This window comes from Oncorhynchus keta, chromosome 18, assembly GCF_023373465.1.
Source record: "Oncorhynchus keta strain PuntledgeMale-10-30-2019 chromosome 18, Oket_V2, whole genome shotgun sequence".
NCBI lineage: Eukaryota > Metazoa > Chordata > Actinopteri > Salmoniformes > Salmonidae > Oncorhynchus > Oncorhynchus keta.
In genome coordinates, this window is record NC_068438.1 from 16,892,582 (window position 1) to 16,906,776 (window position 14,195).

The following is a 14,195-nucleotide window of genomic DNA, read 5'->3' on the forward strand; positions in this document are numbered from 1 at the left end:
GTGTGAAAGCATTTCAAAAATAATACAGAGAGCTCTGGCAACTCATTTCAGCCTGCCAGGGCATATTAGGGCTGTGAGTGGTGAGGAGACAGGCTTGGGCATGGGGAGGGGGGTAAAATGGGACGCCGCTTCTGTTTAATCAGTCATCAGGGCCCAGGGGACCTCTGCAGTCCTTCAACTGACCCTTCATCTCCTCCTCCATCTCTCCTTCCTCTCCACCTTTCCTCTCTCCTCCATCTACTTATCGCTTCTGTCCTCCATTTTTACCTTCATCACAAGTGACACACACCCCAAACAGGCCCTTCCGACAGCCACACCGACAGCCACACCAATCTTGACATGGTTCAGGGGTTTGTTGGTACAGAACGTTCACCAGACAGAAAGATAAGGATTCTGGGATGTGAACCCTGACCTCCTGTCAGCAGCAGGTTACCACGGGGACGGAACACAGATTACTGGGTTCTTATCTATGGCAGGAATGTAAACACACAACACACACAATACCTTTCCAAACACACACACACACACACACACACACACACACACACACACACACACACACACACACACACACACACACACACACACACACACACACACACACACACACACACACACACACTCCTCCCCATGGGGGCTTAGCGAACTGTACCAGATGTCTAACATGTGAGTGATGTTTAGCTTGCGACTGTAAACCATGAATGTTGCTCCTGACAACTAAACATACCTGGTGGATAAACTGTGGTGTGTTGAGTCTGCTTGACTAACAACACACGTTATATTTCTGTCTTGAAGCGTATGTACTTGTCATCAACACCGTATTCAAAAAATGGGTGTTTTATTGTCACACACACCGGATAGGTGCAGTGAAATGTGTTGCTTTACAGGGTCAGCCATAGTAATACAGCGCCCCTGGAGCAAATTAGGGTTAAGTGCCTGGCTCAAGGGCACATCGACAGATTTTTCACTTTGTCGGCTCAGGTATTCGAACCAGTGACATTTCCACTCTACCGCTAGGCTACCTGTACCCTTAACACAATTTCTTACTGTGGAGCTCAAGTTGTCAAACATGTATAGTACCAGTCAAAAGACTGGACACACCTACTCATCAAAGGGTTTTTCTTTAATTTTACTATTTATTTTTACCAATAATAGTGAAGAATTCAAAACTATGAAATAACACATATGGAATCATGTAGTAACCACAAAAAGTGTTAAACAAATCTAAATATATTTTATATTTGATATTCTTCAAATAGCCACCCTTTGCCTTGATGACAGTTTTGTACACTCTTGGCATTCTCTCAACCAGCTTCATGAGGAATGCTTTTTCCTTGAAGGAGTTCCTACATATGCTGAGCACTTGTTGGCTGCTTTACCTTCACTCTGCGGTCCAACTCATCCCAAAACATCCATGTGTTTTTTCATAGTTGTGATGTCTTCACTATTATTCTATAATGTAGAACATAGTAAAAATAAAGAAACACATTTGATTGAGTAGGTGTGTCCAAACGTTTGACTCTTACTGTATAAGACATGCATAACAGAGTGGCCTCCAGTACAAAGAGTGGAACTGCATAGTGTGTGTGTGTGTGTGTGTGTGTGTGTGTGTGTGTGTGTGTGTGTGTGTGTGTGTGTGTGTGTGTGTGTGTGTGTGTGTGTGTGTGTGTGTGTGTGTGTGTGTGTGTGTGTGTGTGTGTGTATACCGTACCTATCAAAGGAGTGGAACTGCATGGGCAGCATGGGGGAATGGGTCTCTCTCTGTACGGCAAGATCAGGGTAGGGGAGGGGCTCTGGTCCAGGTTCCACCCCCTCTACAGGCCCAGCCACTAGGCTCTTCAGGATTCTTCGTACATTGATGTTTGAGTGGCTGATGGAGGAGATGGAGGAGGTGGTCCTTAGGACCTCCAGGCCAGGCGGCTCCAAGAGGGACTCTTGGCTATGCTTCTCCCCAGAGGAGAGGCTGCCGAGCAGGGAGGACATGGCGTCAGCTCGCCCGGGTCCTGAAGCGTCCAAGTCTGCCCCGTTTAACACACTGGCCATCTGGAGGTGGGGGGTAGTTTACTTATGTACTCGTGTACCTGTACTCTTCCTGGGTTTATGCACAAAAACACATTATAATACAACTCCAATCTACTCTAATAGAGCGAAAAAAGAGAACACAGTCTAGTATCTAGATGGGCAACCTGTTCCTCTCCAATGCCAGAGTCAGTGTGTGGCAGACAGCCTCTCTCTATGTGGAGCTCCTCTACAGGGATGGGGGGCTCCTTACTTTGGTCAGGGTACGCCAGGGGGGTCTCTGGAACACACGCACGCACACACACACACACACACACACACACAGTCAGGACACAAGGACACTGGGTGGGCTCACACACATAGGCAGAGCAGTGTTCCAGAGCATCAAATATGTGATGCATTGTGGGTTAATTGAGATTGACTGACCGATCTACAAATAATAATGAGTAGTCATTTAAGATGCAAGATGATTCGTAGATCAGCCAGTTGGCAGTTGCTGACTGCAATGCAGTTGATGTCGAACAAGCCCATTCTCTCCCCATCTAACTTCCTCGTTTATCCTCTTCTAACTTCCATCCCAGATAGACAGACATCTGCCATCTACCTGTTGGCTGGAAACTCTCTTCCTGGTGATATTATTTATAATGGCGGCGAAGTGTCCTTCCCAGAAGCCTCTCTGATCCCAACCTCCTGGCTGATTGACTGGCTAATGGACCACGACAGAGGGCTGGAAATAGAACAAGCCTCACAACGCCCCAAACCCTCATCTCTCTGTTTTTCTCTCTTTCTTTTACACTCTCTCTCAATCTATCTCTCTATGTCTTGCTTGCTCTCTCTCAGGGTGTGCCCAGTGGGATGTAACTGTTCATACCACAGAGACCAGGGCTACCTGTACAACTTTCATACACCCACGTTCCCTTCCCCTCTCCCATTTCCCCTCTCCACTTCCATTCCTGTTTCCATGTTTCATTCTGCACAGTACAATTAGTGGATCACATTAATTAATCAGAGAGCTGAGAGGATTGCAGTTGAATAACAAAAGCAAGCACTTGTGCTGGTAGATGAGTTGATCTCGTGGCGAATGCTGTATGCTGATTGGCTGATCATCCTGTTGGTCTCTCTCTGTGGTTCCAGGATGTCCCTGTACTTTGACACCATGAGGACAGAGATAAAGTAGACCACCGCTAGTGCCAAGAACTGGGCCTGCTTGCTGTCATCCTGGTGGGGATACATATACATGTTACACAATCATACGCACACAAACATGTTACACACGCACCAGCACACACACACACACAGTCATACTCACCACATCCCGGAACACGACAGCTCTCAGACGATTGATATCGACGTCCTGTAGAAGTCTGTCAGGGTCCTGGATGGGAGAATGTTACTGAGATATTTTCTGCTGTAGGAGATCTAAAGTGAGGAGACTAAGGGAGTCTGACATCATAGCGGCCGTGTACCAATCTGTTTACTTAGCCGCTATCGTAGCATCCATATTACACTGCGTGTCACACTTAATGATCTTCCACACCCCCCCACTCATAGTTCCTATACGTCCGGTGTCACAGCCACCCATCAACTGTACCATTATTACCAACTTAATATGTCTTTCTAAATGATGAGGTTAGGTGAGGACCTACCTTGTTGGCAGATGCTGCACCATACAGGTTGTCCTGGCTTTTACTGTTGGTCCCTCTGTCCCTCTGTCTCTGTCTAACATCCAGACAGTTCCTCACTGCTACACAACACACTGGGAGGACAGACAGACAGACAGACAGACAGACAGACAGACAGAGAGACAGACAGACAGACAGACAGACAGACAGACAGACAGACAGAGACAGACAGACAGACAGACAGACAGGGTATCAGAAGCTGCATCTTGAAACGCATTAATGATTTTTTTTTGCTAAAAAAATATTACCTTTATTTAACTAGGCAAATCAGTTAAGAACAAATTCTTATTTACAATGACGGCCTAGGAAAAGTGGGTTAACTGCCTTGTTCAGGAGCAGAACGACAGATTTTTACCTTGTCAGTTTAGGTATTCAATCTAGCAACCTTTCGGTTACTGGCCCAAAGCTCTAACCACTAGGTTACCTGCTTGTCTGATCACTATTACTTCCAAGCTGCCAGGCCAGAGTCATGGTGAAACAAACAGCCAGACCAATTTCACACTACAGATGATGATAGTGAGATAGAGAGTGTGTGTGTGTGTGTGTGTGTGTGTGTGTGTGTGTGTGTGTGTGTGTGTGTGTGTGTGTGTGTGTGTGTGTGTGTGTGGAAAATTCTCCCTCGTCGACAAAGTCTATTTTAGGGGTTAGGGTTAGAATCATGGTTGGGGGTTAGGTTTAGGAGTTAAGGTTAGGGGTTAAGGATAGGGTTAGGGTTGAGGTTAGGGTTAGGTTTAGGGTTAGGGTTAGGGGTTAAGGATAGGGTTAGGATTGAGGTTAGGTTTAGGGTTAGGGTTGAGGTTAGGAGTTAGGGGTTAAGGATAGGGTTAGTGTTGAGGTTAGGAGTTAGGGTTAGGGGTTAAGGATAGGGTTAGGGTTGAGGATAGGTTTAGGGTTAGGGTTAGGGGTTAAGGATAGGGTTAGGGGTTAAGGATAGGGTTAGGGTTGAGGTTAGGGTTTAAGGATAGGGTTGAGGTTAGGGTTAGGAGTTAAGGATAGGGTTAGGGTTGAGGTTAGGGTTAGGGTTGAGGTTAGGGTTGAGGTTAGGGTTAGGGTTGAGGTTAGGGTTAGGGTTGAGGTTAGGGTTAGGGTTGAGGTTAGGGTTAGGTTTAGGGTTGAGGTTAGGTTTAGGGTTAGGGTTGAGGGTTAGGGTTAGGGTTGAGGTTAGGTTTAGGGTTGAGGTTAGGGTTAGGTTTAGGGTTGAGGTTAGGTTGAGGGTTAGGGGTTGAGGTTAGGGTTAGGGGTTGAGGTTAGGCTTATGGTTAGGGGTTGAGGTTAGGGTTAGGGGTTGAGGTTAGGGTTAGGGGTTAGGGTTAGGGTTATGGTTAGGGGTTGAGGTTAGGGTTATGGTTAGGGTTAGGGGTTGAGGTTAGGGTTAGGGTTATGGTTAGGGAAAATAGGATTTTTAATGGAAATAAATGTTAGGTCTCCACCGGTATAGTAAAACATAAGCTGTGTGTTTCAAATCAAATCAAACTTTAAGTGTAGACCTTACCAGTGGGGACTTCCAAGCCCTTAACCAACAGAACAGTTCAAGAAAGAGTTAAGAAAATGTTTGTATACAGGGGGCACCGGTACCGAGTCAGTGTGCGGGGAAACAGGTTAGTTGAGGTAATATGTACATGTAGGTGAGTGACTATGCATATATAATAAACAGTGAGTAGCAGCAGTGTGCAAAAGGCAGGGGGGTCAATGTAAATAGTCCGGTGGCGATTTGATTAATTGTTCAGCAGTCTTATGGCTTGGGGGTAGAAGCTGTTAAGGAGCCTTTTGGTCCTAGACTTGGTGCTCCGGTACCGCTTGCCGTGCAGTAGCAGAGAAAACAGTCTATAACTTGGGTGACTGGAGTCTCTGACAAAAAACATTTCACTACCCTCTGTTGCGCCTTACGGTCAGATGCCGAGCAGCTGCCATACCAGGCGGTGTTGCTCTCGATGGTGCAGATGTAGAACCTCTTGATGATCTGGGGACCCTTGGCAAATCTTTTCATTCTCCTGAGGGGGAAAAGGTTTTGTCGTGCCCTCTTCACGACTGTCTTGGTATGTTTGGACCATGTTAGTTTGTTGGTGATGTGGACACCAAGGAACTTGAAAGTCGCTCCACTACAGCCCCGTCGATGTTAATGGGGGCCTGTTCAGCCCGCCTTTTCCTGTAGTCCACGATCAGCTCCTATGTGTGTGCGTATGTGTGTGTGGTGAGTGTAAGTGTGGATTTGTTACACCAGACCTAGCTTCAATAGTCTGGCCTTTACACAGACAAGCTACCTGACTGAACTACCAACCACTACAGCAGACATGACTCACCAAAGCACATTTACTATCTAATAGCAGTGCATTTAGAAAATGAATTAGCTAGGTTGACCACATCAAAGAATTTCATGGAATACTGGAATTATTGAAATGATAGTGAAATGATTTTGCCACGGCATTTGCTGATCTCGTGAATCGTCTAACATGACAGTTAATGTGTGTGACAAGGGCATGCTCACACACACGCACGCGCGCACGCAGGCACACACAGACTCTTACCCAGTCGTAAACACTGTCTCATCAGGCCTCCAGAGGACATGTTCTTCTCAGCCTCTATCTCAGAGAAGTTGAGTGAGCTGGCGAACACCAGAACGTCCACCATGGCCATCAGACGGGACAGGAAGGACACCGCCGTCTCTGAAGACATGCCCTGGGTCGCCTCGATGTTCTCCAACTCAGCCTGATCACAACGCAGGGGTTCAGGGGACAGGGGAGGGGGAAGAGGGGGAAATCATATATACTCAAGAAATATATATAAATATTGTTCTGTTGTACCGGAGAGAATAAATGTTTAGAAAGAAAATAAAACTTACAGCATATGCACTAACCTGGGTACTCTGGCCATGCACACAAACAAAAAGAAGAAAAAAATCACAACAGATGATTCAAATCAACAGATCCAGTCAGCAGGTAAAGCACATACATCCTTAACAGACATACGCAAAACACACAGAAGAAACCATCACCAACTTAAATGACTCTGACAAAGTAAAATTCTCATTAGCTGAATATATAGCAGAATGGAGCTAAGCAAATGAAAACGGCTTCAATCAATAAAGACAATCAACTAGTTCTATTTCCTAGACATAACGAAGGCATAAACATGCAGTTCCTAATAGCCCCCACTAGATGGTAGTGTGGCACCACAGAGAGGCTGACTGACTTTCAGAAGGAGAGGTGGCAGAGAAGCTGACTGACTGATTTACAGAAGGGGAGGTGGCAGAGAAGCTGACTGACTGATTTACAGGAGGACAGGTGGTAGAAAGACTGACTGAATTACTTACAGAAGGAGAGGTGGCAGAGAAGCTGACTGACTGATTTACAGAAGGAGAGGTGGCAGAGAAGCTGACTGACTGGCTTACAGAAGGAGAGGTGGCAGAGAAGCTGACTGAATGATTTACAGGAGGAGAGGGGGCAGAGAAGCTGACTGACTGATTTACAGAAGGAGAGGTGGCAGAGAAGCTGACTCACTAATTTACAGGAGGAGAGGTGGCAGAGAAGCTGACTGACTGATTTACAGAAGGAGAGGTGGCAGAGAAGCTGACTGAATGATTTACAGAAGGAGAGGTGGCAGAGAAGCTGACTGACTAGCTTACAGAAGGAGAGGTGGCAGAGAAGCTGACTGACTGATTTACAGGAGGAGAGGGGGCAGAGAAGCTGACTGACTGATTTACAGAAGGAGAGGTGGCAGAGAAGCTGACTGACTGGCTTACAGAAGGAGAGGTGGCAGAGAAGCTGACTGAATGATTTACAGGAGGAGAGGGGGCAGAGAAGCTGACTCACTGATTTACAGGAGGAGAGGTGGCAGAGAAGCTGACTGACTGATTTACAGAAGGAGAGGTGGCAGAGAAGCTGACTGAATGATTTACAGAAGGAGAGGTGGCAGAGAAGCTGACTGACTAGCTTACAGAAGGAGAGTTGGCAGAGAAGCTGACTGACTGATTTACAGGAGGAGAGGGGGCAGAGAAGCTGACTCACTGATTTACAGGAGGAGAGGTGGCAGAGAAGCTGACTGTCTGATTTACAGGAGGAGAGGTGGTAGAAAGACTGACTGAATGATTTACAGAAGGGGAGGTGGAAGAGAAGCTGACTGACTGATTTACAGAAGGAGAGGTGGAAGAGAAGCTGACTGACTGATTTACAGAAGGAGAGGTGGCAGAAAGACTGACTGAATGATTTACAGAAGGAGAGGTGGTAGAAAGACTGACTGAATGATTTACAGGAGGACAGGTGGTAGAGAAGCTGACTGGCTGATTTACAGGAGGAGATGTGGAGAAAGACTGACTGAATGATTTACAGAAGGAGAGGTGGTAGAAAGACTGACTGAATGACTTACAGGAGGAGATGTGGCAGAAAGACTGACTGAATGACTTACAGGAGGAGAGGTGGTAGAAAGACTGACTGAATGACTTACAGATGGAGAGGTGGCAGAAAGACTGACTGACTGATTTACAGAAGGAGAGGTGGTAGAAAGACTGACTGAATGACTTACAGATGGAGAGGTGGCAGAAAGACTGACTGACTGATTTACAGAAGGAGAGGTGGCAGAGAAGCTGACTCACTGATTTACAGGAGGAGAGGTGGTAGAAAGACTGACTGACTGACTTACAGAAGGAGAGGTGGTAGAAAGACTGACTGAATGATTTACAGAAGGAGAGGTGGTAGGTAGAATGACTGAATGATTTACAGAAGGAGAGGTGGTAGAAAGACTGACTGAATGATTTACAGAAGGAGAGGTGGCAGAGAAGCTGACTCACTGATTTACAGGAGGAGAGGTGGTAGAAAGACTGACTGAATGATTTACAGAAGGAGAGGTGGCAGAGAAGCTGACTCACTGATTTACAGGAGGAGAGGTGGTAGAAAGACTGACTGAATGATTTACAGAAGGAGAGGTGGTAGGTAGAATGACTGACTGAATGACTTACAGAAGGAGAGGTGGCAGAGAGGTTGACTGAATGACTTACAGAAGGAGAGGTGGTAGGTAGAATGACTGACTGAATGACTTACAGAAGGAGAGGTGGCAGAGAGGTTGACTGAATGACTTACAGAAGGAGAGGTGGCAGAGAGGTTGACTGAATGACTTACAGAAGGAGAGATGGCAGAGAGGTTGACTGAATTACTTACAGAAGGAGAGGTGGCAGAGAGGTTGACTGAATGACTTACAGAAGGAGAGATGGCAGAGAGGTTGACTGAATTACTTACAGAAGGAGAGGTGGCAGAGAGGTTGACTGAATGACTTACAGAAGGAGAGGTGGCAGAGAGGTTGACAGAATGACTTACAGAAGGAGAGGTGGCAGAGAGGTTGACTGAATGACTTACAGAAGGAGAGATGGCAGAGAGGTTGACTGAATTACTTACAGAAGGAGAGGTGGCAGAGAGGTTGACTGAATGACTTACAGAAGGAGAGATGGCAGAGAGGTTGACTGAATTACTTACAGAAGGAGAGGTGGCAGAGAGGTTGACTGAATGACTTACAGAAGGAGAGGTGGCAGAGAGGTTGACAGAATGACTTACAGAAGGAGAGTTGGCAGAGAGACTTACAGAAGGAGAGGTGGCAGAGAGGTTGACTGAATGACTTACAGAAGGAGAGGTGGCAGAGAGGTTGATTGAATGACTTACAGAAGGAGAGGTGGCAGAGAGGTTGACTGAATGACTTACAGAAGGAGAGGTGGCAGAGAGGTTGGCTGAATGACTTACAGAAGGAGAGGTGGCAGAGAGGTTGACTGAATGACTTACAGAAGGAGAGATGGCAGAGAGGTTGACTGAATGACTTACAGAAGGAGAGGTGGCAGAGAGGTTGACTGAATGACTTACAGAAGGAGAGGTGGCAGAGAGGTTGACTGAATGACTTACAGAAGGAGAGGTGGCAGAGAGGTTGACTGAATGACTTACAGAAGGAGAGGTGGCAGAGAGGTTGACTGAATGACTTACAGAAGGAGAGGTGGCAGAGAGGTTGACTGAATGACTTACAGAAGGAGAGGTGGCAGAGAGGTTGACAGAATGACTTACAGAAGGAGAGGTGGCAGCAGAGAGCAGAGGAAGGATCCCTCCACAGGCGATGATGATGTTGTCTACCATCTGAGAGAGGAGGTGGATGGTGTTGTGGACAAAGATGATGTTCTCATTGCTGTTGACAAAATCCATGACGGATTTGCTTGAATGGCTGCAGGGAGGCAGAAAGAGAGAGGGAGAGAACTGGATTACAGTTCATTTAATCAGGATGCAGTAGCATGTCACACAATGTTAAGCATAGGTCAGGTCTTAGGTCAGGTCAGGGATACGTGTTGAATAATCAACCGCAGTAAGGCAAGTTAGAAACACTGGCTGCAGGATCTACTGTAACTCTTGTTTTACTCTCAATTAATGTGATATTCGGTTGTCTTACCTAACTTATTTGAATGCACTGACTGTAAGAGCATCTACTAAATGATCAAAATGTTAACGTAACATTCCACTGCATGTCCTTTGTGGAAGCCCGACGTGGTCAGACATAGTGCACTACAGAGGGGCATTGAGCTTTGATACAAAGTAGTGCACTACATACCGACTATGGTGTGATTAGGGACATGTCCTCAATATCTCGGTCCCCTCACCTCCTCCAGATGTGGACGTCTGTCTCCAGGGCCAACAGCAGGTCGGTGAGGAGGCGCTGGTGCATGGCCGACCACTTGAACTCTGGGATGCGGAACATGGTGGTGCGAGGGCCAGGGCTGAACTGGCGCCGCTGCTCCTCTGTCATGGGCATCCCTCTGAAGCCCAGGTCCACACGCAGGTCACGCTCTAACTGGGCTGCCGTACGACTATGGAGGGACTGACACACACACATTAGACACACAGACACACACACACGCACAAAACTGTAATTCACAGTGTATAAAGCAGTGTGTAAATTAAAATGAGTCATTATATAACAGCAGAGACTCTATTAATAGTCTTTTAGTCCTCTCTCCTCCTCCTCCGCTTCCTCTCTCTCCTCCTCCTCTCCCTCTCTCTCTCCTCCCCCTCATCCTCCTCCTCTCATCCTTCCTCGCATCAGACTTACTAACAGGAGGGAGAGAGGAGGGACAAAGGGAAGTGGGAGAGAGGAGGAAGAGAGGACAAGAGGGAGGGAGGTCTTGTAATTTAACTAACCTGTGTAGTAGCAGTGGTCTGAATCTTCTTAACCTCCTTTCCTTCGTCTGACCTCTCAGTATCTGAGGTGTTGCTGACTGCATCTGTCCCACTACCTTTCCCACCAGCCAAGGGCTCGCCCCCCTCCGACAACCCAGACCCTTCAACCCTAGCTCCAGCCCCGGTCTCTGTGAACTCTGACCCATTAGAGCAGGCCTCTTCCCTGGGCATGGAGGTGACGTCACCCAGGGTGGTCTGGAGCTTAAATCTCTCCTCCTCCAGGATGCTGCTGATCGGACCACCAGGAGTGACCGTGCCGACCATGCCGATGGTCCCCAGCTCAGAGCTGCCAGTCATGTGGTCCAGCAGGCCCAGGTCATGGCTGTGGCCCGGGGGGAAAGGGGGGTCAGGGTCTGGATCAGGGTTAGAACCAGGACTTGGCAGGACCAGGGGCTCTTCCTGTTGAGTTCAGTTCTGTTTAGTTAACTTGCACATAACAAAACACAAGCAGAAGAAAAGAAAAGAAAGATGAACTAACCTGGCCAAACATGAGGCTGCTGTTGCTAGGGAGACTTTCCTTGTCGTCATCAGCAAGGGTGATGAGGGGACCAGTGTTGTGGTTGGCAGGCGCGACGGCGACATTTGCGTTGGGGACCAGTACACCACTGGCGGCGCTGCTGCTTAGCTTCTCTACAGCAGCACAGTAAACGTTGTCCAATAGGGAGTCCACCTGGACCAACGCCCCGCCCCTGTCCTCAGAGACAACACCTCCGGCCACACCCACTGTCACGCCCAGCGGCTCTGGAGACAGGTCCAGGTCATCCAGCTTCACCTCTGTGGCTTCCACCTGGGAGAGGGAGGGATTGATTGATTAGCTGATTGATTGATTAACTGACTGACTGACTGATTGATTTTAAGAGTCTACTTGCAAGAACTGTGACATGTGGTGTTTTTTTCCAACTAAACTTAGTTGAATGACTGGAAGTTGCTCTGGATAAGAGCATCACCTGTAAAAACTATTAAAACAGATGGAGACACCATACCTTTTCAGCCTTGATGTCCACCAACAGGTCATGAACCTCCACTCTGACCCCTGACCCCGTCCTCCCTGTCCCCCCGAGCCCTCCCTCCTCCCTTGTCTTCCCCTCTGACGATGTGTTCCGGGGGTGGCTGGGGGTCTCGGGGTAGTCGGCCTCGCTCTCCGGCGTCTGTGTCTGGGAGTCTATCTCTCTGATCTCCATGTTCCCCTGGATGCCCCCGGCCTGGAGGTCCTGCAGGCCTGAGATGGTGCTGACCAGACCCTTCCTCCCCTTCTTAATGTTCTCCTCTTCCTGACGCTGGTAGTCCTCATACATCTTAGCCAGGTACTCCTTATGGGCCTCGTATGTTACCTACAGTATAGAACAGACATTATCAATAATATTATCTATAATTAATCACCTAGAACTAATAATCAAGCTCATCTCAGCAAGGTTCTCTATATGTGCCTCGTGTAGGTTACCATATAGAGAGGGAGAGACATGATCAATAACTTAATCAAAAGTAGTGCACTATATGCTGTTTGGGACGCAGACAGCCGCTGAGTCTTACCTTGGAGTGAGCGATGGAGAGTGTATCCACCCAGACCCTCCAACCTCCCCACTCATACTTGATAGCATGGTAGAGCAGGATCCTGAAGAGGCTATAGACCATCTCCATCATCTTCTGTTCCTCTGGGTTTTTAGGGTTGATATAGCCCAGACTGAACATCCAGTCCTGCCATACTGAACACTGCAGCAGACACCTAGAACAATAATATATACTATTACAACTATTATCAATACGTTTCTCACTACTAGAGCAAACAGCAGGAGAGACCATGGCTACATAGTCAAGTAGTCTACGTTAAAGTCGGTCTGTAGGCCAACAGCATATTCTCAAGTACTCCCTCTGATCGTTGCTCGGTTCTAATGTGACTTGTTCACCAGCCACTCTATCAGTGAAACAGTCACAATTCATTCTGATCACCTTCTATTATGTAAATTAGTGAAATGATCTGATGCTTTGTTATATAGTCAGGAGTTAGACAACAATAGTGTGTAGATTGGTGATACCATCAGTATCACTATCACCAGAGTCATTACACAGCTGTAAATTATAGAGTGACTGTGTGTGTGTGTGTGTGTGTGTGTGTGTGTGTGTGTGTGTGTGTGTGTGTATGTCCATGCGTGTCCGCACCGTCGGTTTTCGCGGCTGTTGCTGAACAGTTTGATCATGTCTGAGAGGAAGAGACGTCGAACCTCCATCAGCTCAACACTGGGGGACGAGCTCTTCAACAGGGTCGCTACTACCTTAAGGATCACTGGAACACACACACACACACACACACACACACACACACACACACACACACACACACACACACACACACACACACACACACACACACACACACACACACACACACACACACTTCAAATACAGTTTAAATACAGTTTGACTTGACTACAATAACATTCAGGGACATTCAGGGACAGCAGACAGACTTACTGGGGTTCTGTATCTTGATTGTAGAGTCTGGTTCAGGGTGGGGTTTGTGGACGACCTGGGTACACACCTGCTCTGTCAGGATCTGATGGGAAGAACACAGACAATCACTAAATAGGGAATAGGGTGTCATTTGAGATGTACCAAGGTAGTCTCTGCTTCTAACAGGACAATGGGGTGGACATAATGAGGTTATAACCATCCCTGACCCCACTGCCACAAGATCTGCAGTTCACGGATTGGCCTGTTCAGCCATCTCAGAACCCATGGCCAGCCAGACCCATAACGCAACCCGGAGCCGTGACACCTGGAGGGAAAACATACTCGACTACGAGAGATCCCAGAAGAAGTGTGTGTGTATGTGTAGTTATAGAGAAGTTAGAAAGAAGATTGTACCTCGTACAGCGCGTTGTAGATGGTCACTGACACAGTATTAGTGTGAAGCATCAGCCTCTCCCCCAAGAGAGTGAAGAGACTGTGTGTGTGCATGATCTCAACCTTCCTTCTGTGGAAAGACACACACACACACACACACACACACACACACACACACACACACACACACACACACACACACACACACACTAACCCTGTTAGAAGTCCCTGGATGACAGTTTTACGCTTCAGACAAAACTTATTTTAAGAGAAGAAGAGAAGAGGTGAGAAAAGAAGAAGAGAAGAGAAGAGGTGTGAACAGAAGAAGAGAAGAGGGGTGAACAGAAGAAGAGAAGAGGGGTGAACAGAAGAAGAGAAGAGGGGTGAACAGAAGAAGAGAAGAGGTGTGAACAGAAGAAGAGAAGAGGGGTGAACAGAAGAAGAGAAGAGGGGTGAA

The 14,195-nt window shown here is 47.3% G+C and overlaps 1 protein-coding gene across 2 annotated transcripts in view; it reads right to left on the minus strand.

Annotated features, from left to right (window-relative positions):
• The window catches only part of LOC118396847 (neurobeachin-like), a 372,037-nt gene that overhangs the window by 228,449 nt on the left and 129,393 nt on the right, over positions 1-14,195 (minus strand). For both annotated transcript variants that reach the window (XM_052467492.1, XM_052467491.1), the window contains exons 18-32: positions 13,760-13,868; positions 13,367-13,448; positions 13,055-13,178; positions 12,428-12,620; positions 11,881-12,228; positions 11,376-11,684; positions 10,859-11,296; positions 10,321-10,538; positions 9,737-9,890; positions 6,227-6,407; positions 3,666-3,775; positions 3,329-3,394; positions 3,069-3,237; positions 2,187-2,299; positions 1,712-2,043 (exon numbers count right to left, since the gene is read on the minus strand). In XM_052467492.1, coding sequence (XP_052323452.1) covers positions 1,712-2,043; positions 2,187-2,299; positions 3,069-3,237; positions 3,329-3,394; positions 3,666-3,775; positions 6,227-6,407; positions 9,737-9,890; positions 10,321-10,538; positions 10,859-11,296; positions 11,376-11,684; positions 11,881-12,228; positions 12,428-12,620; positions 13,055-13,178; positions 13,367-13,448; positions 13,760-13,868 — 2,946 coding nt within the window. The remainder of the gene's footprint in view (positions 1-1,711; positions 2,044-2,186; positions 2,300-3,068; positions 3,238-3,328; positions 3,395-3,665; positions 3,776-6,226; positions 6,408-9,736; positions 9,891-10,320; positions 10,539-10,858; positions 11,297-11,375; positions 11,685-11,880; positions 12,229-12,427; positions 12,621-13,054; positions 13,179-13,366; positions 13,449-13,759; positions 13,869-14,195) is intronic.